Source organism: Macrobrachium nipponense, chromosome 12 (assembly GCF_015104395.2).
Source record: "Macrobrachium nipponense isolate FS-2020 chromosome 12, ASM1510439v2, whole genome shotgun sequence".
Taxonomy (NCBI): Eukaryota; Metazoa; Arthropoda; class Malacostraca; order Decapoda; family Palaemonidae; genus Macrobrachium; species Macrobrachium nipponense.
In genome coordinates, this window is record NC_087205.1 from 91,938,096 (window position 1) to 91,963,227 (window position 25,132).

The 25,132-nt window shown below is 46.1% G+C and overlaps 1 protein-coding gene across 1 annotated transcript in view; it reads left to right on the plus strand.

Moving 5' to 3' along the window:
- Positions 1 to 25,132, plus strand: part of LOC135224664 (protein cereblon-like) — a 105,584-nt gene that overhangs the window by 76,782 nt on the left and 3,670 nt on the right. Inside the window, exons 4-6 of the mRNA XM_064263884.1 lie at positions 2,365 to 2,517; positions 17,097 to 17,242; positions 17,555 to 17,715. Coding sequence (XP_064119954.1) covers positions 2,365 to 2,517; positions 17,097 to 17,242; positions 17,555 to 17,715 — 460 coding nt within the window. The remainder of the gene's footprint in view (positions 1 to 2,364; positions 2,518 to 17,096; positions 17,243 to 17,554; positions 17,716 to 25,132) is intronic.

The following is a 25,132-nucleotide window of genomic DNA, read 5'->3' on the forward strand; positions in this document are numbered from 1 at the left end:
TCAAGATGTTTACTAGAGCCTGTGGAAACTGTGGGGCAGACCCCATCTAGACCTCTTCACCACCTCCAGGAACACGAGACTAGACCTGCATTGCTCTCCAATATCGGATCTGAGGGCAATAGCAGTGGATGCCTTTCTGCTGGATTGGAAGGGTCTAGATATGTACGCTTTTCCTCCCTTCAAGATCCTGGGAGAGACTCTAAAGAAGTTCGCCGTGTCAGATTCAGCGAGAATGACTCTGATTGCTCCGTTCTGGCCTGCCCAAGACTGGTTCACGGAGGTACTGGAATGGATGGTGGACCTTCCAAGATCCCTTCCACCAAGGAAGTATTTGCTCAGACAACCCCACTTCGACAGGTATCACAGAAACCTCCCTGCTCTCAGTCTGACTGGCTTCAGACTGTCCAAAGTCTCGTCAGAGCGAAGGGATTTTCGTCTAAAGCTGCAAAAGCTATTGCCAGAGCAAGGAGATCTTCCACCTTGCGAGTATACCAGTCGAAGTGGTATGTCTTTCGTCGATGGTGTAGGAATAAGAAAGTTTCCTCTTCCAGTACCTCTGTGACCCAAATTTCTGACTTCATTCTTTTCCTCAGGGGAGACTGTGGGCTAGCAGTCTCGACAATCAAGGGATACCGCAGTATGCTAGCCGCAGTGTTCAAACACAGAGGCCTGAACATTTCCGAGAACAAGGACCTTCATGATCTGATCAGGTCTTTCGAAACAACGAAGAAAGGGTCCTCGAGAACACCCATTTGGAATCTCGACATGGTTCTTCAATTTTTGAGTTCCTCAAGATTTGAACCTCCTCATTCAGCTTCCTTTAGGGACCTAACCAAAAAGTCCCTTTCCCTCATGGCTTTGGCATCTGCCAAGAGGATGAGTGAACTGCAAGCCATAGAAGGAAAGGTAGGCTTCAAAGATCAGTCCGTGGTTTGTTCTTTCCTTCCCTCATTCTTAGCTAAGAATGAAAATCCTTCGAATCCATGGCCCAGAAGTTTTGAGGTTTGAGGTTTATCTGCTCTTGTAGGGGAAGAGGCAGAGAGGGCTCTTTGCCCTGTAAGAAGCCTTAAGTATTACCTCAAAAGGAAGAAACAACTTAAGGGCAATACGGACGTCCTCTGGTGTTCTGTGAGGGACCCCAGTAGGCCCTTGTCTAAAAATGCTCTGGCATTCTTCTTGAGAAGCCTAGTTAAGGAAGCCCACGTAGCATGTGACGAGGACCAGTTCAAGCTCCTAAGGTTAAGGCCCATGAAGTAAGGGCCATTGCCACATCTCTAGCCTTCAGCAAGAACATGTCAGTGCAAAACCTTATGAAGGCAACATTTTGGAGATGTAACTTGGTCTTCGCAAGCCACTACTTGAGAGACGTAAGGATTACATATGATAAGTGCTTCGCCTTATGACCCTACGTATCCGCGGATTCGGTGCTGGGGCAGGGAGCTGAAATGTATCCTTGTTAGTTTAGCTAATTTTTATCCTTTTTGGTTTGTGTTTTTATGGTTGTATGAAAGAGGATGCGGGTAGGCATCTCTTTCATGTCTTAGATCTAACACGGGTTAGATTGGTTAGGTGGTCTGGATTGTTTTGGCTCCTTGTGATAGTAGTGGACAGGTTCTGTCATGTAAGCGGGCGAACCCGTTTGACAAGATTCTACTTGGATTCTACCATGTAACTGGATGAGAAATCCCTTTGTTAGATCCGAAGAGTCTTTCAGCAACAGGTCACGCCCTCGCTGTAGCTCTTCAGGCAATGCAGACTCATAGACAGTATCCATGAAGTCTTCTGCCTAACCAGGTAAGAACCAAGGTTTTTATATCCTACAACATGTGTTGTTTCCCTTTTCTATATTGTTTAGCTGTCTCTTACCCTCCACCAAGGGTGCCAATTAGCTAAGTATATGTCTGACAGGAAAGTTCATGTACAAAAATGATATTGTTATGATACAATAAAGTTTTGTACATACTTACCTGGCAGATATATACTTAGCTTTAGTCTCCGACGTTCCCGACAGAATTTCAAATCTCGCGGCACACGCGACCGGTAGGTCAGGTGGTCTACCCTTCCCGCCGCTGGGAGGCGGGTGTATGAACCAATCCCTTTTTCTAATCAGATTTTCTCTTCCACCTGTCTCCTGAGGGGAGGCTGGGCGGGCCATTAATTGTATATATCTGCCAGGTAAGTATGTACAAAACTTTATTGTATCATAACAATATCATTTTAATCTCGGCTACATTCTTTCTTTTTCTTGCTTAAGCCTTAAGGTCTGATTATTGCAGGCAATCAGTTGAACATTCTGGTAATGATTTTGAAGAAAACTAGTAGTGTAGGGTTTAGATATTTTATTAACATCTGTCTACCCTATAGGCACATTGAAGGTGGTGGGTCGGAAATGGCTAAATATGGAACGACAGCAGAAATATATGAGTATCAAGAGGAAGAAGGGAGCGGAGCTCTGTCAATTAAAGCAAAGGGTCGTCAGAGATTCAAATTGATTTCGACCAGGCGAGAAATGACAGGGTGAGTTATTCCAGGTAGTTATAAGTGCAATTTATTTACCATAATAATTTATATACATGCAGGATTTTATGCACTTTGTTAGATGGTTGGGAGAATTTGTTTGTTTCATCACAACCCTATCAGTTATATATTTTTGTATGTGCCTAATGTCTGTGTTCCCATTAATCTTAGGATCATTTGTCTTTTTTCTATCAGACAGAGGAAAGTAGTCTCTACGCATGTGCCATCTGGCTTGCACTGTATGACTCAATCACCTTTCTGACAGCTTGTGAACTTCCACTGTTGATAGTTGCTTTGTTTTGAGTTGTTCTCTAGTTCCTTTTGCTGCAGGATTGTTGCTCTGACTTATTACTAATCATTATCCATTTTTTCTCATATAAACATTATTTCGGCTTGGTGGTGCAGTGGTAAGGTTCTCACCTACCAGTCGAGAGGACCAGGGTTCAAGTGCAGCTGCTCACTGGTGGCTTGGGGTTGGTGCGATTGCAAAAACCCGGTGCCCACCAACCTAGCAGTCTGAAAACTATGAGGTAGTAGGAGAACAGGGGCTTTAAACATTGAGCCTAGCAACAAACTGGCCATGTGTCTTAGGCACTGGGACTTGTACCCCACTGGCTGTTGGCCTAAGAAACAGATCAGCACCTGCCCTATGAGCCTCACAGAGGACCAGGAGGACTTTAACTAAACTTAACTAATTAAACATTATTTATTTCATCCCTTTTGCACTTGGTGCCTACAGTAAGAGGTTGAAAAGCTAATAATCCAATTAACAGGTAACTAATTAATCTCAAGTATTGTGTTAATGATTGCTGGTCTTTTGCAGCATTTGCTGCATTCCATTCTTTAATTTCACCAGAATTTCACAGTTAACTGATTTTTATTGATATGTTGAAGACTTCTGTTTTGTACATTCAACTTCCCTGTCAGATATATACTTAGCTTAGCTTTAGACTCCTTCGTTCCCGACAGAAATTCAAATTTCGCGGCACACGCTACAGGTAGGTCAGGTGATCTACCGCCCTGCCGCTGGGTGTCAGGACCAGGAACCATTCCTGTTTTCTAATCAGATTTTCTCTGTCGCCGGTTCCAGCAACATTGTTGTTGGTTCCTCCTGACCTGATTTTCGTTTTTCGTTCGCCTTTGATCATCTGGACTGTCTTTTTGGTGATGTATTTGGATCTTTGGTTTGGCATACGCTTTTGTGGACTGTTTATTGGATTTCGCTTTGGATTTTTCTCAGGATGTCCGACTCTAGTTATGTAATTAGAGTGTGTGTGAATGAGGGGTGTAATGTGAGACTACCAAAGGGCTCGGTAGATCCTCACACAGTATGTAAGCGGTGTAGGGAGTATGAATGTTCCTTCACTAATCCCTGTAAGGAGTGTGAGAATATGAGTGAGGAGGAATGGAAGGCTCTAACCTCTTACTTGAGGAAGTTAGAAAAGGATAGGATTAGAAAGGCTTCTTCTCGAAGCTGTAGTAGGTCTCGATCTAACAAGCCAGTTAGGGATTCAATAGTTCCTATCCATGAAGTAGTTGTTGCATCCTCCCCTACAGTATCAGCTCCTTCACCCTTCACTGAACCTGTGGATTCGTCTGTGGAGTTGGCGGATATGAAGGCTGCCCTCAAAAGGATGGAGCTCCAAATGCGAGCATTAGAAGGTAAGCGAAGTGAAGTGCTCAGTGATTGCAGTGTACCCAGTGCAGTGGAGGGGGCATCTGATCGGCTCTGCAATGCTCCCAGGCCTAGACCTCTTCCAAACTCCCAGGCCCAGAGGAGGAGGAATGTCGAAAGCCTTACGGAGGTTGTGGAGAATCCCCACCGGTCAGGCGTCCCTTCGGCAGGATCTGTAGTATCGTCCCAGACTGCCAGGGATCGCCGTTGCAAAGGCATCCTTAAGGAGTGCTTCTCTTCTTCTGATTCCGCTTCGCCCAGGCGCGGTTGGAGTTCGGCTGAGCAGTCACGTCCTTTGAAGAGGAGTTGGAAGGCTCCCGACCTGGATTCGAGCCCCGAGCGCTTCCCTGAGAATTCTCCTGTAGACAGGAAGAGAGCCAGGAGAGCCCTGTTTAGCCCAGCGCCTTGTTTGGGGTCTCCTTCGTCTTCCAGACCTCCTTCTCCTCCGTCAGAAACGGATCAGAAGGATTCCACTAAGAGGATTCTCCTGAATCTGAAGGAGCAGATTTCGTCGCTGGTGGGAGTCCTTGCGAAGGATCCTCCTCACAGGAAGGACGTTTCCCTCCCTGTAAAGAGATCCTCACGTCCCACGGACTTGACAAGCTCCAGGCTCCTCTCCCCGATTCGACGCCCTCAGCGGGGGTCTTACGATCCTTCCGCTTCTCGCTTGTCTCCTCGTAAGCGCGAGGTTCGGGAATGGGTAGTGACCGAGCTCTCAGCTGCTTCCAACCACGGAGCGCCATCCAGCCGCAAGGCTCTAGAGGCGCGAGTCCCCAGCCAAGCGCCAGTCTCCAGTCAGGCGCGAGTCGCCAGCCAAACGTGAGCCGCTCTCCAGGCGCGAGCTGCTTTCCAGCCGCAAAGCGCCAGCCAGGCGCGAGTCTCCAGCCAGGCACGAGTCGCCAACCGGGCGCGAGCCGCCAACCAGGTGCGGTCCGCCAACCAGGCGCGAGCCTCCTTCCAGTCGCGAAGCGCCAGCCAGGCGCAAGGCTCCTTCCAAGCGTGAGGCGCCAAACAAGCGAGAGACTTCAAGCAAGCGCAAAGCGCTTTCCTTCCTCGATGTCCCGGACGGACGCGAGGCGCTTCCCAGCAGTATTGCTCCTTCTTTACGCGAAGCTTCTTCCAAGCACAAGGCTACATCCAGCATGGAAGGACCTTCCAGGCGCGCGACGCCAGACCGAAGATCTCCGTCTTTCGACCGCTCTTCTTTGGACAGAAGCCTCTCTCCTCACGAGAGCAAACATGCTTCTCCTGTCAGGCGTGCCTCGCCTTCTTGTGACCGCTCTTCTTTGGGCAGGAAGGCTCTGCAAGACCTTGATGAGATTTCGGAGGAGGATTCTCCGAAAGCGGCGGCTTTATCGGACTATAAGACCTTGGCGGCTTTGCTAGTGCAGGAGTTCGGGGACTCCCTTAGTCCTGCCGCCCCACCTTCGCCTCGATCTTTGTTTTCGAGTACGAGGACGGCTAAGAGCTCCTCTTTCCTGAGAATGCATCCTACCATTTCTATGAGAAAAGCTCTCCAGTCAGTAGGGACTTGGTTTAGCTCCAAGGAGGAGGCAGGGAAGACCGTCTTTTCCTGTCCTCCCTCCAAGCTCTCAGGGAGAAGGGGTATCTGGTACGAGACGGGAGAACCTACGTGACTGGCTCTTCCCTCTTCTGCCGAAGCAGACTTCTCCACTCTCATAGATTCGTCTAGGAAACATGCTCTGCCCACTGCAAAGACCACATGGGGCATGTCTGAGATGGACCATCTCCTCAAGGGACTTTTCCACGTCCTGGTCCCTTGGGGCGTTGGCCAAGAAAACCCTGGACCTGGACTCTCTTAGTCCTGAAGTGTTACACAGCGTTCTGTCCTGTATGGACAAAGTTGTCCGAGACGGGTCAGGCGAGTTAGCCTCCCTCTTCGGTGCAGGGGTACTCAAGAAAAGAGCTGTGTTTAGCTCTTTTCTCACGAAATCAGTTTCGCCAGTTCAGAGAGTGTCGTTACTCTACGCTCCTCTTTCTAGCCAGCTATTTCCATCTCAGTTAGTGAAGGACATCTTTCACTCACTAACTGAGAAAGCAACACAGGATCTTTTGGTTCAGTCCGCTAGAAAAGCTAGACCTGCTGCCCCTTCCGTAAGGAAAGAGAGTCGTCCTTCGCAAGTGCCCTTTCGAGGAGGTCCTTCTCGATCCTCCACAAGAAGGAAAGGACTTGAAAAGAGAGGGAGGTCCTCTTTCAGGCCTTTCAAGTTAGGAAAGTAGCGGTCAAGTCCTCCAGACGCCAGTAGGTGCCAGGCTTCTACAATTCTCAGAAGCCTGGGCTCTGAGAGGGGCGGACAACTTGTCCCTCTCAATTATAAGCAAGGGATACCTCATCCCCTTCAAAGACAGACCGCCATTGACCTTGACTCCGAGGGAGCTTTCAACGAAGTACAGAGACCCTGTTCTGCGAAGAACACTCCTTCTGTTAGTGGATCAGATGTTGGAAAAGGAGGCCATCGAAGTAGTGCAGGATCCCCACTCCCAAGGCTTCTACAATCGCCTTTTCCTAGTATCGAAATCCTCGGGGGGGTGGAGACCTGTTCTGGACGTGAGCGCACTGAATCGGTTTGTAGAAAAAAGGAAGTTCTCTATGGAGACGACTTCCTCGGTTCTTGTGGCTCTACGTCCAGGAGATTGGATGGTCTCCCTGGACCTGCAGGATGCATACTTTCATGTGCCTCTGCATCCGTCTTCAAGGAAGTTTCTCCGATTCATGATCCAGGGAAGGATATTCCAGTTCAGGGCTTTGTGCTTCGACCTGTCAACAGCCCCGCAAGTTTTTACGGGTTTGATGAAAAACGTAGCGCGATGGCTGCATTTGAAGGGGGTGAGGATCTCCCTTTACCTGGACGATTGGCTTATCAGAGCCAAGTCGGAACGGCAATGCCTGGTGGACCTGTCCACGACACTGAACTTGGTACGATCGCTTGGACTGCTTGTAAACCTCGAGAAGTCCCAGATGATCCCCAGCCAGAACCTTGTCTATCTGCCCTGTGGGGCAGACCACAAATAGACCTATTCGCCACTTTCCTCAACAAAAGAATAGACAACTTTTGCTCTTCGATAGAAGATCCAAGAGCCATAGCAGTCGATGCCCTCCTTCTAAGCTGGTCGGGCATAGATGCTTACACCTTTCCCCCATTCAAGCTGGTGGGGGAAGTGATAAGAAAATTCGTGGCCTCGACAGGAACGAGACTAACTCTCATCGCCCCGTTGTGGCCCGCTCAAGATTGGTTCACAGAGGTAATGGAATGGACGGTGGACTTCCCCAGATCTCCTCCACTAAGGAGAGATCTGCTCAGACAACCCCACTTCGAGAGGTTTCACAAAAACCTCCCCGCTCTCTCCCTGACTGCCTTTTGACTATCGAAAGACTCGTCAGAGCGAGAGGCTTTTCGCGAAAGGCTGCTAGCGCAATCGCCAGAGCCCGCAGGCCTTCAACCTTACGGGTGTACCAATCAAAGTGGGAAGTCTTTCGACGTTGGTGCAGGTCGAAGAAGCTGTCCTCTTCCAATACCTCTGTGACCGAAATTGCTGATTTTCTTCTCTTTCTGAGAGAAGAATCTCACCTGGCTGTCTCAACGATTAAAGGATACCGGAGCATGCTCTCCGCTGTCTTTAGAAACAGGGGCTTAAAGATAGCGGAAGACAAGGATCTACTTGATCTCATCCGGTCCTTCGAGACCTCCAAGAAGAAGTCCTCACTTCCACCTAGTTGGAATTTGGGACGATTGTTCTGAAACTTCCTCTCCTCCAACAAGTTCGAGCCTCCCCATCAGGCTTCGTTTAGGGACCTGACGAGGAAATGTATTTTTCTCTTGGCCCTCGCAACTGCTAAGAGGACAAGTGAACTGCATGCCCTGGACTCGAGAGTTGGGTTTCAAGGAGACTCTGCAATGTTCTTTTCAGCCATTATTCTTGGCAAAGAACGAAAATCCCTCAAATCCCTGGCCTAGAAGCTTTGAGGTTAAGGGACTCTCCCCTGTGGAATGGGGAAGAATTGAGAGGTATCTTTGCCCAGTCAGGACCCTTAAGTTCTATCTTGAAAGAAAGAAACAGCTTAAGGGGACCGTCCGCTATGGCGGATGACATGTCAACTTGAAAAAATAAAAAATCGAGTTATTACTTGTATCTATGCAGAAACATGCCGTGCATGCTTTCCAGAAGTTTCAGCCAATTATTTTCACAAATAATGAAGATATAGCGGTTTTTAAATGATGGCGTCATCGTAACTGCGTCGTCTGTATGACTTGAGTTTGACAGAATCGTTTTTGCGTGTTTATTTTTGCATATATACAGCGATTTTTTAAGATTTTTTCTGAAATTCTCATACATCTGGTAGCAATGAAAGGTACTGTGACACTGGGTGAGAAGCGAGCTGCTCAGAGCGGTTATTTATAGGCGAGACTCGGAGAATGACTCAGTTACGCCACAGACGTCAAAGCAGTTACACGCACGTAGGCACTTGCGTTTGGTTACTAGCTATTTACGTTGTTTTTATAACTTCTTAGTGAATTATAGCAATGCCGAAGTTACCTAAGATCAAGAAGGCTACTCAGCAACTATGGCTAGCAAAATTAGCGAAGGCCAGGAGTGTGCTGAAAGAAAAACACGAAAATTAATTGTTTTCAGCTGCCCTCATTGTCTCATGTCTCGCCGTCAACATCATTATCTGGTGTCACGCTGAGGGTATTAACACCACTTTTAGGGGTAGGACCAGGATCCTTGATGTAGAAATCAACAATAAAAGTACAAATAAAGTAATTATAATAATGTTGTTTTGACTTTTATAAGAAAAAAGCGAAAATTTACATAGCAAATCTTTGGGAGCTCATAACTCAAAAACATACTTATATGCATGTCGGTAACCATTACTCGGTTATTTATTATCCAATTTTAGAGAGAAAGATATCATTGGAAAGAGGAATAAAAATCCCATAATTCTGTGTGACAGAATTTTGATATCTTTTTTTTTTTTTTTTTTTTGAATTTTTGAGTGTCTAGACTAAAAAAAAAAAATTCATAAAAATAAAAAAATTAAAAAAATAAAAATTCTGTCACACAGAATTGTTCCGTATATAAAGAAGTTTTTATGGTATGATTTTCAATACAACTGATGTCATATAAGCAGAGAAAACTACCAATTTTTTTTTTTTAATCATGATTTTTGCTAATAAAACTAAAATTTCATACAATGAACTTACCTGTCAGATATATACTTAGCTAAGACTCCGTCGTCCCCGACAGAAATTCAAATTTCGCGCCACTCGCTACCGGTAGGTCAGGTGATCTACCTGCCTGCCCTGGGCGGCAGGACTAGGAACCATTCCCGTTTTCTATCATATTTTCTCTGTCGCCGGTGGTATCAACATTGTTGTTACTACCTCCTGACTGGAATTCGCTTTTCAAGACTTTTTTGATCATCTATATTGGATTTCTTGGTGACATACTGGATCGTTGTTTTGGCATTCGCTACTGTGGACTGGATTTGGACTTGCTTTTGATTTTTCTGATAGAATGTCTGATTCAAGTGTTAGTGTGAGAGTGTGTGTGAATGTAGGCTGCAAGGTGAGGATACCGAAGGCTTCGGTTGATCCTCACTGTATGTCGTAAGTGTTAGGGGGTTTGACTGTTCTTTAGCTAACACCTGTATGAGTGTGAAAAGTTGAATGCTAATGAATGGAAGACTCTAACTTCTTACTTGAAGAAGTTAGAGAGGGATAGAATTAGACGGGCTGCACAAAAGGGTGTGAGTACAAGGCCTATTGAGCCTTTTTCTGAGTCTAACTCTCCTATTATTAATGATTTTGATTCTCCCTATGTATCTGAACCCTCACAGGCTTTGCATTCGGATTCGGCTTCTGAAATCGCCAATCTGAAGGCTACTCTTCGTAAAATGAAGACAAAAATGCGGCCATGCAAGGTAAGGGAAGTGATAGTGAATTACTTAGTGGAAGTGAAGGTGTTCCCAGTGTTGTGGAGGGGGCGTCTGACTGTCCCTGCGATGCTCCCAGGCCTAGACCTCTTCCAAACTCACATACCCAGAGGAGAAGGAAAGTCAAAAGTCGTACGGAGGTTGTGGGGAATCCCCAACGGTCAGGCGTCCCTTCAGCAGGTTCTGTTTCGCTACAGTCTGCTCAGGACCGCTTTAATAGAAGCGTCCTACGAGATTGTTTCTCGTCGTCCGGCTCTCCTCTTCACCCTAAACGAGGGTGGGATTGGAAGGACTCGGATCTTTCTAGGCCACTGAAAAGGCACTGGAAAGAACGCGTGTTTGACTCGAGCCCGGAGCGCGCGCTTCTCGAAGGAAGCCCCCTCTTCTATCAAGAAGGCTAAGCTGGTCTCGACGCCTCCTAGATCGGTAGTGAGGATCGCACTCCTTCGAGTTCTCCTGCTTCTTCTATTGAAGAGGACGCTGGTGTGGCTTCCAAGAGGATATTGCTAGCAGTACAAGAGCAGTTAGCCTCTATGGTTGGAGTTCTTTCGAGGGATCCCCCTCGCAAGAAGGATGCTAGACTTCCTATTAAGAAGTCTCGTCTTCTTTCGCCTGCCAGACGTGAAGCGTCCTCCAGGCATGAAGAGCCTTACAAGCGTGAGACGTCTTCCAGGCGCGAAGATTCTTTCAAGCCAGGCGCGAGGAGTCAGCCAAGCGCGAGACGCCAGCCAGGCGCGAGGAGTCAGCTATGCGTGAGGCGCCAGACAAGCGCGAGGCGTCAGCCAGGCGCGAGATGCCAGCCAAGCAACAAGCTCCAGCCAAGCGAGAAGCGCCAGCCAAGTGCGAGGCGCCAGCCAAGCGCGAAGAGCTTTCCAGGCGTGAGAAGTCAAGCAGACGCGAGACTACTAGTAGACTTGAGAGAGAATCTGTTCACTCTATGAGTCCCTCTCCTAGTAGGAGTTTGTCGCCAGTAGAGAGAGAACTTGGTGAAGATCCTCTCGTTTTTCAAGCCGATTCTCCGCACGGTGTGGAAGTAGATTCGGAAGAGGAGGTTAACGGTAGAGAAGGCTTCTCTAACTATAGAGTTCTGACGGACCTTCTTTTGCAGGAGTATGGAGATTCGTTGACTCCTGCGGCTCCTCCTTCGCCTCGATCACTGTTTTCGAGTGCGACCGTACCGAAGTCTTCGTGTGTTGAAGATGAGACCTACGATCTCTATGAAGAGAGCTCTACAGTCTCTTGACAAATGGATGTTGTCGAAGAGGGATCTGGGCAGAACCACCTTCTGTATGCCTCCAGCCATACTTTCTGGTAAAAGAGGTTTCTGGTACCGAACTGGGGAGAACATGGGCCTTTCTCTCCCAGCGGCGGCTGAAGCGGATTTTTCAACCTTGGTTGATTCATCGCGGAGACACGCTTTGAATGGAGCTCGTGTGACTTGGGCGATTTCTGAGACTGATCATCTCCTCAAGGGCCTCTTCCATATTTTGGAAGTGTTTAATTTCCTAGACTGGTCCCTTGGGGTGATGTCTAAGAAGGCTCATGACTCGGAAGGTCTAGACCCCGAAGTCATTTTTATTATTCTGTCATGTATTGATAAGGCAGTACAAGACGGATCGGGAGAAATCTCCTCTCTCTTTGGAGCGGTACTCCTTAAGAAGAGGAGTATTTTTAGTGCCTTCTTAACCAAGGCGGTTTCTCCCTCACAGAGAGCAGCCCTGGTTTTTGCTCCCATGTCAGACTTCTTGTTTCCTTCTCAGTTAGTGAAGGACATTTCTCACTCACTGACTGAGAAGGCGACACAGGATCTTCTCCTTCAAACTGCAAGGAAGAAGAGACCCCTAGTTGCGGTTGACAAGAAAGGACCGACTTCTACGGTTCAGCCCTTTCGAGGAGGCCCTCCCTCCAGAGCTCCCTCTAAGAGAAGAGGTCCTGAGAGGAGAGGTTAAAGCTTCTTCCCGTCCCTTTTAAGAAAGGGAAGTGAGACAGACAACCTCCAAACACCAGTGGGTGCCAGGCTTCTCGAATTTGCAGACGCCTGGACATTCATAAACTCGGACGCCTCTTCGATGTCCATAATCAGGAAGGATATCTTATCCCCTTCCAGGACAGATCCTCCCCTAACAACTATTTCCGCGGGAACTGTCAGCCAGTATACAGGGACCCTGTACTGAGGGATACTCTTCGTCTGATGGTTGATCAAATGTGGGACAAACGAGCTATAGAATTAGTTCTGGAGCAAAACTCTCCGGGGTTTTACAATCGGCTTTTTCTGGTTGCGAAAGCCCTCGGGGGCTGGAGACCAGTACTAGATGTCAGCGCTCTGAACAAGTTCGTTCTAAAGGAGAAGTTCTCTATGGAGACTTCGGCCTCAGTCCTTGCGGCTTTACGTCAAGGAGATTGGATGGTGTCGCTGGATCTCCAGGACGCTTATTTCATGTCCCAATTCACCCTTCTTCGAAGAAGTACCTCCGTTTCATGACGGGGGGGAAGGATCTTTCAGTTCAGGGCCTTGTGTTTCGGCCTGTCCACAGCTCCTCAGGTCTTCACAAACCTGATGAAGAATGTGGCGAGGTTTCTTCACCTCAAAGGCGTCAACATCTCTCTATATCTGGACGATTGGCTCATCAGGGCCAGAACAGAGAGACAGTGTTTGGAGGACCTTTCTTTGACCCTAGACCTGATAAAGGCGTTGGGACTACTCGTGAACCTCGAGAAGTCACAACTGATTCCCAGACAGAACTTGGTCTATCTGGGGATTCAGATGGATTCTCGGGGTTTTCGAGTATTTCCTTCGCAAGAGAGAATCGTGAGAGGCTTGGAGAAAGTCTCTCTCTTCTTAGGGAAAGAACGAACTTCGGCGAGGGAATGGTTAAGCCTTCTAGGGACCCTTTTCCTCGCTCGAACAGTTCTTTCCTCTAGGAAGACTGCATCTTCATCCTCTTCAGTTTTTCCTAAGGAGATCATGGAATTGGAAGACGGGACTTCTCTCCGACAGTTTTCTCCTTCCAATGGAGATGAAACCACACCTGCAATGGTGGTTGTCCCCTCTAAAAGAGAACAAGGGAATTTCTCTGGAAGTTCCGAACCCAAGCCGAGTGTTATATTCAGACGCATCGGAGAAGGGTTGGGGAGCAACACTAGGACCGAGAGAAGTGTCAGGCACCTGGAAGGCAGCACAGGTGTCCTGGCACATAAATTGCAAAGAACTTCTAGCAGTTCACTTGGCTCTAAAGTTCTTTCGAACCTTTTGTGGCAAAACAATGTGGTCCAAGTGAATGTGGACAACACTACCGCCCTGTCCTACATTCGGAAGCAAGGAGGAACACACTCCTTGTTCCTATACGAAATAGCAAGAGATCTGCTACTTTGGACCTCCCAGAGGAACATCTCCCTCCTGACAAGATTTGTTCAGGGTACGAGAAACGTCAGGGCGGACAGACTGAGCAGGAGAAGCCAGGTCTTTGGGGCACTCCTCATGTAGATCTGTTCGCCACATTCCTTTCCAAAAGGCTGGAAGTCTTTTGCTCAGTGGTGGAAGACCCAAGAGCTCTCGTGGTCGACGCCTTCCTGCTAGACTGGTCTCATGTAGACGTGTACGTTTTTCCCCCTTTCAAAATCCTGGGGCAAGTGTTGAGAAAGTTTGTAGCGTCCAACGGGACAAGGATGACCCTGATAGCCCCGTTTTGGCCAGCACAAGATTGGTTTGCAGAGGTGCTGGAGTGGACAGTAGACTTCCCAAGATCCCTTCCAAGAAGGATGGATCTTCTCAGACAGCCACACTTCGAGAGGTTTCATCAAAACCTCCCCGCTCTCGCGCTGACTGCCTTTCGACTATCGAAAGACTTGTCAGAGCGAGGGGATTTTCTCGCGAAGCTGCAAGCGCTATCGCTAGAGCCCGCAGAGCTTCCACTAGACGAGTCTATCAGTCTAAGTGGGAGGTTTTTAGAAGGTGGTGTAAGTCTAAGAAGTTGTCCTCCTCCAGTACCTCTATAACCGAAATCGCTGATTTCCTTTTGTTCCTGAGAGAGGTCTCTCACTTATCTGTATCGACTATCAAACAGAAAGGTCTCTTTGCCCTGTAAGAGCCTTGAAGTTCTACTTACAAAGGAAAGAAAGCAAATGGAGGCTCTAGACAAAGTCTTTGGTGTTCGATTAAGGACCCCACAAGAATCATGTCTAAGAACGCATTAGCTTTCTTCATAAGGAGCGTCATTACAGATGCTCACAAGTTCTGTCCTGACGACTTTTTTCCGCTTTTAAGAGTAAAAGCTCATGAAGTTAGAGCAGTGGCGACGTCTCTTTCTTTTCAGAAGAATATGTCGCTAAAGAAAATCATTGATACGACATATTGGAGGTGCAATTCGGTATTTGCATCTCACTATCTTAAAGACGTTCGCGTGACCTACGAGAAATGTTTTTCTCTGGGGCCTTTCGTATCGGCGGATACGATACTGGGTACGGGAGCAAACACCAATCCTTAACTTTGTACATACCTTCTACTAGATATGTTCTAGATTTCTGCTGACAAAGAGGGCTCGGTGCTGCACTGGCGGCCAGTCACTGTTGTTCAGTAAGGAACTCTTGTGATATCTTTTAGAGGAGTATTAAAATTTTTTTTTTTTTTTTTTTGAGAATTTTTTGTATGAATGCGTTTTAGTTTCGAGTTATGGGTTGTTTGTAATGAGTTCGGGGATAACTCAGAACAATTCTATATACTAACATGGTGGTTAGGATCAGGTGGTCGGGATTGGTTGTTGCTCCTTCATAAGGTGTGTTGTCATAGAAGTGGTCCAGTACCCATTGACAAAGTCCTTTCAGGCTCTGCCGAGTAAGCGGTTCGTATACCCATCGGCAGACCCACAAGGACTCTTAGCCATAGATCACATATCTCGCTAAAGTCTTGAGGTGATGCAGACTACCGGGCTACAGCCACGAAGTCTACCACCTATCAGGTAGGAACCAAGGTTTTTCTTTTATACCTACAACATATGTTGTTTACCTGTCTATTCCATATTAGCTGTCTCTTACCCTCCACCAAAGGGTGCCAATCAGCTAAGTATATATCTGACAGGTAAGTTCATTGTATGAAAATGATATTGTTATAATACAATAAAGTTTCATACATATTTACCTGGCAGATATATACGATTAATGGCCCACCCAGCCTCCCCGCAGGAGACAGGTGGAAGAGAGAAAATATGATAGAAAACGGGAATGGTTCCTAGTCCTGCCGCCCAGGGCAGGCAGGTAGATCACCTGACCTACCGGTAGCGAGTGGCGCGAAATTTGAATTTCTGTCGGGGACGACGGAGTCTTAGCTAAGTATATATCTGCCAGGTAAGTATGTATGAAACTTTATTGTATTATAACAATATCATGTTTTGATCAAAGAAATGAAAACTTATATGATGAAGGTATTATATATATCTAAAACAATATATGAAAATTATTTATTTTGTGTAATAAATAAAAAAAATAGACATCATAGCGGACGGTCCCCTTAAGGGTAGCCTACAGAGTCTCTGGTGTGCGGTGAGAGACCCAAGAAGGCCCATGTCTAAAAACGCCCAGGCTTTCTTTTTGAGAAGTGTCATCTCAGAAGCACATGAGACATGCGATGACAACTCCTTCAAGCAGCTTCGAGTAAAAGCGCATGAGGTGCGAGCCGTTGCGACTTCTTTATCCTTTCATAGAAATATGTCTATGAAGGATATTCTGGCTGCTACGTACTGGAGGTGCAACTCTGTTTTTGCATCCCACTACCTGAAGGATGCAAGAGTGACTTACGAGAAATGCCTCTCACTGGGTCCATACGTATCTGCAGATTCGGTGCTGGGTCAGGGAGCTGATCCTTAATTAGTTTAGTTAGTTTTAAAATTTTGGTGTGGTGTTTTTAGGGTTGTTTGAAAGAATGTTTGGGGTAGCTTCTTTCAATCTTAGTACTAACCCGGGTTTGAGGATCAGGTGGTCGGGATTGGTGTTGTGCTCCTTGATTTTGCCATAGGCAAGAGGTTTTGTCATATAAGTGGAATAGCACCCATTGACAAAGATCCTCAAGGTTCTGTCGAGTAAGTGGATAAGACCACCCCATTGACAGATCGCCCCAAGAAACTCTTAGCATTGAGGTCACTACCTCACTGAGGCTCTTGAGGCGAAGCAGGCTCTGAGACAGTAGCTACGAAGTCTTCTGCCTAAACCAGGTAGGAACCAAGGTTTTATTTTTAACCTACAACATATGTTGTTTTCCTTTTTATTTCAGTACTTAACCGTCTCTTACCCTCCACCAAGGGTGCCAATCAGCTAAGTATATATCTGACAGGGAAGTTGAATGTACAAAAATGATATTGTTATGATACAATAAAGTTTTGTACATACTTACCTGGCAGATATATACAATTAAATGGCCCACCCAGCCTCCCCTCAGGAGACAGGTGGAAGAGAAAATCTGATTAGAAAACGGGAATGGTTCCTAGTCCTGCCACCCAGCGGCAGGGCTGTAGATCACCTGACCTACCTGTAGCATGTGCTGCGAAATTTGAATTTCTGTCGGGAACGACGGAGTCTAAAGCTAAGCAAAGTATATATTTGCCAGGTAAGTATGTACAAAACTTTATTGTATCATAACAATATCATTTTTCATGTGTTGCTTTATATTGTACAATATTTTTTCAGTTTAAGAAGATCAGAATTTTTAAGAGTTGCATTTCTGATTTATGTATATTTTTCAATACTTACTTGTAATTACGTAGTCACTACAATGCTTAAGGCCAACAGATTAGAGAAAATGAATAAACTTGCACTGCTGGGGAAGGGGCAAGACAGCCATGTTATGTTTATGTTACTATTAGGATATATCACAAAAAAAATTTTGTCTTATAAAATGATAATATATCTGCCCTGTGTTGTCTCCTTGGTAATAATAAGTACTTGCATTTTTCTTGTTAGATTGGTTGTTGCCCAAGTAAAGATTTTACCTGAGATACGAATGGAGAACCCATTTGAAATGATGCGTCTTCAGTCATTAGATAAAATGCTGTTATCCCCTCCAGTAGAAGAAGAGGCTGGAAAAGCTCCTCGTGCTGGTTATTTAGGTAATGGCCATATGTTGAAGTCATTGACTTGCATATAATTTTCTCAGTTGCATGTCTGATTCATGTATATAATTTTCTCAGTTGCATGTCTGGTTCATGTAATTATATGTTCAAGACTGTAATTCCTAGCCTCTTTAGTGTTTGGCTATGGAATATTGTAGGATATGATAGTATGATAACACTTATTCGGTTTCTAATACGTATAAAAATGTCTTGCATCTTAATTGATTGACAGATATTCGGAGTATAGTTAATTTTCACATCAGCCTGTTTAGTGCATGAATTTGGTTCTCATCCTTTGGTATCCTACAGATGAAGTCCGAACTCCCAAGTTTTGGCACGTCAGAAGGAAAAATGCATGGTTGACTCCATGGCCTTCATGGGTTTATAATCAGTACGACGATCTTCTCCTGACGCGTAAGGTTATCAGTGAACTCGAGAAGAGTACCATGATCCAACCTCATTTGCTCAAAGTAGGTTTGTGGTACTTTGATATTTATAGTATACTGTTACTTTTTCCTTTATTTCTGACAGTTCATGTTGAGTGCTTGATTATGTGGGTGCAAATTATTTTTGCCTGCAAAGGCATGAAAAAATATATTACATACACAACTACAAAATAAATTATTGTTTCATATTATGGGAGCTTCTAACAGAATGTAAGGAAAGTTATTGTATGTTGGTATACCCAGTGTTAATACTTTTACATAGGCAGTCCCCAGTTAACGGCTGTGGTTCTGTTCCCGGGTGACCACCGACAACTGAAAATTGTAGTTAACCATATTATTAATAGGGATTAGTTTTTCCAGACCTCTGAGTCTCAAGTGGACTCTTCTCGGGCTGTGTAGTGAACCAGAATATCACAATTTTTAAATATGTAACTGACCTGGCAGTTATATACATAGCTATATTCTCTGATGTCATGACGTCACGACAGATTTTCAAAACTCGCGGCAATCGCCGATAGTTGGTCAGGTAATCGTTACCTGTACACCCTCTAGATAGTTACCTGGAAACCTCAGATTTTAACTGTCGCCCGAGCCGGCAACATTACCATTGATGGCTCCTCGATAGGATTTTCGCTGCTCGCTAAAGTATTTCATCTTTTGGTGAAGTATTGTTTTGGCTTTCGCTGTTATTGACTTGGGTTGAATTAGGATCTTGTTTTGGATTACTCAATTAACGATGTCGGACTCTGGAGTTGTTTATCGAGTCTACAGTAAGGGGGGGTGCAGAGTTAGACTTACAAAAGCTTCTCTTGATCCCCACACACTGTGTGAATTGTAGAGGTCGTATTTGCACGATTGAGGATAGATGTGAGGAGTACATGATTTTGAATGATAAAGAATGGAAGGAGTTGGACAGGTATGTCCGTAAAATTGAAAGAGATAGGGTTAGAACTAAGTGTTCCCTTTCCCGTTCATCTATTAGTCAGGAAATAGTAGACAACCCCATAGTTCCTTCTCCTGTTCCTTCTGAATGTCACTTAGTAGAGGTAGCAGCTCCCGAACCTGTCATCGAGTCGGGGGCGAAAGACTCGGGTATGGCGGGTATTCAAGCTGTACTGGAGAAAATGGGGCAGCAATTTGCCTCTCTTACTGAGCAAGGCAATCGTACCTGGACAATTGTAAGTGTTTTGAGTGCTGGTACAAAAGTCAGTGTCAGTGACAAAACAAGTGTTAGTGTTAGTGTAGTGGAGGGTGCGTCCGATCGGTCCTGTCGCGCTCCTAGACCTAGACCTCTTACAAGCTCCCGGACCCATGGGAGACGTAAAGTCGAAAGTCGAAGGGAGGCGAGAGGCTCTGGTATCCGGTAGGGCGTGCCCTCGAGCAAACCTGTTGACGCCTCCCAGGTTGCTTCAGACAGCCATAGAAAAGGCGTGTCAAGTGTTTTTGGTTTGTCATCCGACGAAGTCTCCCCTCGTCGAGGTTGGCAGAGCTCCACGTCTTCTCGTCCTCTCAAGAGGAAGTTACCTCGAGGTGATGCGGTCGCGTCAGATGAGCAACGGCCGGGCTGCAGTCACTGGAGTTCTCCGGAGAGGTTTTCATCATTGGAAGCTTCCCCAGCTAAACAGAGCAAGGTAGTAAGGACTCCCGCCTCTCCTGCTGCTCACGCTCCCAAGCTTGATAGCTTAGATTACAGCTTAGCAGCTCCATCACTGCACGCTCCTCATCCGCCTTCTGCTTGGGAGGAATTGCCAAACGACTTTCCTGCAAAGCGTCCACAGGAATCCTTAGCTGATATTGCTCCGCAGGTTAGAGATCGTGCGGATGAATCGGACGTGACATCCTCGTCCTCTACCAAGGATATGCTGCAAGGAATGCAGCGGCAGCTGTCAGCACTGATGGGAAGGCTGCAAGAACCAAAGCGTCAGCATGACGCTCCGAGACATATGGAGACTTCGCTGAGCGTCAGCAGCAAGAAGCGTGCGGACAAGCGTGATGCTTGCAAAGCACACAAACATGACGCCAGTGCGTGTGCAAGAAATGAACGTGATGCCGACGCTCGTAAGCATGACGTTCCAGTTGATGATAGTTCAAGAAATGAACGTGACGCCGACACTCACAAGCGTGACGTTCCAGTTGATGATAGTTCTAAGGAACGCATCGGTGCCAGCAACACCCCAGCTATTGCGTTAGAAGTAGTTTCTGAGGAGGAGACGAAAGAACAAGCTCCCCCTTCAGACCATAAGAACCTTATGCTTCTTTTTAAAGAGCTTTTCGAAACAGACTTTAAGCCCACAGCCCCTCGTTCTCCCCTGTCCCAGTTCCTTTGTGGGAGAACTCAGAATAAGTCTTCTTTTATGAAGATGGTCCTTTCCATTTCCACCAAGGAAGCTCTCACGAAGATGGACGAGTGGATGAAGGATAAAAAGGAGCGAGGTAAAACTGCATTCAGTTTTCCCCCTACAAGATTGGCGTCGAAGTCTAGTGTTTGGTATGAGACTGGAGAAGTCATGGGCCTAGGAGTACCTGCCTCCTCTCAGGCAGATTTCTCCAGTATCGTCGATGCCAATCGTAGAAATGCCATGTCTTCGGCGAAGATTCAGTGGACAATGCAAGAGTCAGATCATTTGCTGAAGGGCTTGTTCAGGGTTTTTGAGGTCCTGAACTTTCTTGACTGGTCTTTGAGCGCCCTCGCCAAGAAAGAGGAAGCGAAGAACTCCCCGAACGTGGCAGGTCTCTTAAGCGTGATGTCTTGTATGGATAAGGCGTTACGAGATGGGACAAATGAAGTAGCAACTATTTTCACGGCGGGTATTGTAAAGAAAAGGTCCCTCCTCTGCTCCTTTACGGCAAAGAGCAGAACTTTTGTTTGCCCCTTTTTCTAAATTCCTATTCCCTCAAGATGTTATAAGGGATATTGCCACCTCTCTTACACAGAAGACCACACAAGACCTGATCTCTAAGGCAGCCAGCGGGGTTTTGCCTTCCTCGTTTGCGGCCAAAAGAGCGAAAGAGGAGAAACAGCCTCAACAGTTATTTCGTGGTAAACAGTCCCGATGGACGTCAGGAACTGCTAGGAAGTCATCCAGAAGAGGCAGCAAGCCTCCTTCCAAGTGAAAGTCCTCCAGACAGAGATACAGGAGCCAGGCTGTCCATGTTTTGGGAAGCTTGGAGAGACAGGGGGACAGACAACTGGACCCTCCAAATCCTGAGGGAGGGCTACAAGATCCCGTTTTTCCACCAACCCCACAGTATTGGATCCCCTCAACTTGACGGCGTACGTTACAAAGACGTCAGCAAGAAAGCTCGCGTTGAAGGATGCAAGTAGGAGCTTATGCTCTTAAAAAAGGTGATAGAACCTGTATCACCGCAAGAGAACCCGGGGTTTTACAATCGGCTGTTCTTAGTACCCAAGAGCTTGGGAGGATGGAGACATGTCCTGGATGTCAGTACCCTGAACGCCTTCGTCGTAAAGACGAAATTTACGATGGAGACAACGCAATCAGTGCTGTCGGCGTTAAGACCAGGAGATTGGATGGTCTCATTAGACCTACAGGACGCTTACTTTCACGTCCCCATCCACCCGAGCTCTCGGAAATACCTCAGGTTCATGTTCTTGAGGAAAAGTATTCCAATTCAGGGCGCTGTGCTTCGGGCTCAGCACAGCACCTCAAATCTTTACAGCAATTATGGCGAATGTAGCCAAATGGCTGCACGAAGGGGGAATCCGAATCTCGCTTTATCTAGACGATTGGCTTCTCAGAGCCAGATCCAGGAAACAGTGTCTGGAGGACCTGGAAATAACCGTAAACCTAGTGGAGGAGCTAGGATTAGTGGTAAACATGAAGAAGTCTCATCTGCAACCATCTCAATCGATCATCTATTTGGGAGTTCTGCTGATGAACTCTCGGGATTTTCGGGCTTCTCCCTCCCAGGAGAGACAAGACCGATGCCCGGCTCGGGTGCAGGAATCCCTGGGAAGACTGCACCTCAGACCTCTGCAATTTTACCTCAACAGGAATTGGAAGAGGAAGGAACAACAACTTTCAGACACCTTCCCGATTTGAGCTGAGGTGAAAAACGACTTGAAGTGGTGGCTGAATCCAGCGAGGCTGGGAGAGGGAGTCTCACTTCAACACGTGAACCCACAGCTAGTATTATTCTCAGACGCATCCGACCTAGGCTGGGGAGCAACACTAGGGAACAGAAAGATTTCGGGGCGATGGAACGAGGCCGAGAAATCGTGGCACATCAGCAAAAAAAAAAAAAGCTGATGGCAGCCTTTCTAGCTCTGCAAGCATTCGAAGAGTGGGTGTCGGGCAAGGTAGTGGAGTTGAGCATGGACAACGTGACTGCTCTAGCATATGTCAAAAAGCAAAGAGGCACCCACTCCTTTTCCCTGAACGAAACAGCCAGGAATCTCTTGTCATGGGCAAAAGACAGAAATGTTGTTCTACGAACAAGATTTGTGCATGGAGAGCTGAATGTGAGAGCGGACCTGTTAAGTCGAAAGAACCAAGTCCTTCCAATGGAGTGGACTCTCAAGATGGAGGTATGCAAAAGTCTATGGGGGTTATGGGGTCAGCCCTCCATAGACTTGTTTGCGACAAGCAAGACGAAAAGAATGCAGACGTTCTGCTCTCCGGTTCCAGACCCCCAAGCCGTAGCAGTGGATGCATTCCTCATGGACTGGAAAGGGCTGGATCTGTACCGGCCTTTCAAGATTCTGCACAAGGTGGAGCCAGAATGACCCTGATAGCCCCGTACTGGCCGACCCAAGACTGGTTCACAGAGGTGATAGATTGGCTAGCGGACGTTCCAAGAACCCTTCCGTTATATCCAGATCTGCTCAAACAGCCCCATTTTGAACGGTATCACAGGAATACCCTGGCTCTGCATCTAACTGCCTTTTGACTGTCGAAAAACTCCTTAGAGCTAGAGGCTTTTCGCGAGAGGCAGCAAAAGCTATCGCCAGAGCGAGGAGGACGTCGACCATCAACGTCTACCAGTTGAAGTGCGAGGTGTTTAGAAACTGGTGCAAAGAGAAGAAGGTGTCCTCGTCCAACACCTCTGTGAGCCAGACCGCAGACTTCCTTCTTCATCTGAAGCTTAAAGTAGGTCTAGCCACAACTACTATTAAGGGGTATAGAAGCATGCTAGCTTCAGTCTTTAGACATAGGGGACTGGACTTGTATAGAGATCAGGACCTTCATGACCTAATTAGATCTTTTGACACTTCGAAGCAAAAGAGAGAGGAGGTGCCAGGATGGAACCTGGATGTTGTGTTAAAGTTTTTGATGTCGAGGAAGTTTGAACCCATCCAGGAAAGCTCTTTCAGGGACTTAACCAGGAAGATGCTTTTTCTGGTTGCTCTCGCTACTGCAAGGAGGGTAAGCGAGATTCACGTGATGGACAAAAAGGTGGGAATTAGTAAATCCAAAGCGGTTTGTTCTACCACCTTAGGATTCTTAGCCAAGAACGAGACGCCCACCAACCCTTGGCCTAGATCTTTTACTATACCTAGCCTTCGAGACTTTGCAGGCCAGGAACAAGAAAGGACTCTTTGTCCGGTGAGAGGCCTGCAAGTTTATTTGCAAAGATGCAAAGAGGTCAGGAGGACTTTTGACAATTTATGGTGCTCCGTGAAAGACCCCAAGAGACCCATGTCAAAGAACGCTATGGCCTTCTTTATTAGAAGCGTGATACAGGAGGCTCACATTGAGTGCAACGAAGGTTTATTCAAGGCACTAAAGGTAAAAGCTCATGAAGTTCGAGCAGTCTCGACATCAATGGCCTTTAGGAAGAACCAGTCCCTAAAAGCCATCTTAGAAGCAACGTACTGGAGAAGCAACTCCGTCTTTTCTTCATTCTATCTTAAACAGATAGAAACGGTCTATGAAGATTGCAGAACCCTTGCACTGTTCGTAGCCACTGGCTCAGTGATAGGTGAAGGAGTTGATGCCTCTAATCCTACATGCTAGGCCCTTGATGTTTTTTATGGTTGTCTGTTGAAGGCTAGGGGAGACCTTCAACAGTCTAGTGTATATGTGTATTTTAATTTCTTGTATGCGAGTATTGAATGGTTAGGTGGTCTATTACCTGTTTAAGCCCATGTCAAGGGCATAGGTGGTTTTGTCGCATAGAGGTCACGTCCCGTCGACAAACCCCTTTGAGCTCTTCAGCTACACAGGTCACATCCCTAAGCTGGAGCTCCTAAGGAGAGCAGACGAAAAGAGGCAGTACTTTTGAAGTCAGCTCCCTTAGCAGGTAAGAGTCATTAGTTACCTTACATGTAGTTGTTTAACAACGATGTTGCTGTCTCTGACCCTCCTCCAAAGGTGTCAATCAGCTATGTATATAACTGCCAGGTCAGTTACATATTTAAAAATGACATTTTTATTATAAGATAAATTTTTAAATATACTTACCTGGCAGTTATATACAATCAGAAACCCACCCACCTCCCCTCAGGAGACTAGAGGGCGAGAAAATTGGAGGTTTTCAGGTAACTATCTAGAGGGCGTACAGGTAACGATCACCTGACCAACTGTCGGCGATTGCCGCGAGTTTTGAAAATCTGTCGTGACGTCTTGACGTCAGACAATATAGCTATGTATATAACTGCCAGGTAAGTATATTTAAACATTTATCTTATAATAAAAATATCATAATTATGGTAATAAATGGCATTTACAATGCCGCAAGCGCCGATAAACTGCTTAACGGCACTGTTAATCAGTTACCAGCACTAATCAACCATTTGCTAATGCTGAAATACCGCCAAGCAGCGCTGAAACGCTGTTAACTTATGCTGCCAGTAAGCAGTGGCTGCCCATAACTAAAAGTACATGGTTGTTTCATATACAAAGTAGATACATGGTTCTCTTCACATATGTAAGCACATGTCAATGGAAGTAAAAATATATAGTATGTGGTACGTCTAGAGTTGAAAGTTTTACATGACTACAAAATACTATGCACATGGCTTTTTCATATATGTGACCGTATGACAGAATATATTAAGTATACTGCCAAATCAACAGGTAGATAGTCTCAGGGTTATCTGTTGCTAAATGCTAACAGATTATTATTATTATTATTATTTGTTAAAGATGATGGCAGCATCAGTGGAATTGATTTTATATATGGTCTTTTCAATTCTTCTTATTATTCTCTTCTCATCAGGGCTGATATTTGCTAATAGCTATTAGCAAATATCAGCCCTGATGAGAAGAGAATAATAAGAAGAATTGAAAAGACCATATATAAAATCAATTCCACTGATGCTGCCATCATCTTTAACAAAACATGTTTGAGAGAGGGTCTCCTACCTTCATATTATTATTATTATTATAGAGGATTAGTTTATGCAGACCTCTTAGCCTAATTAGCCTAATAACAGTTCTTTCTCGGGCTGGTAAATGCTAACAGTGTAGAACTGGTC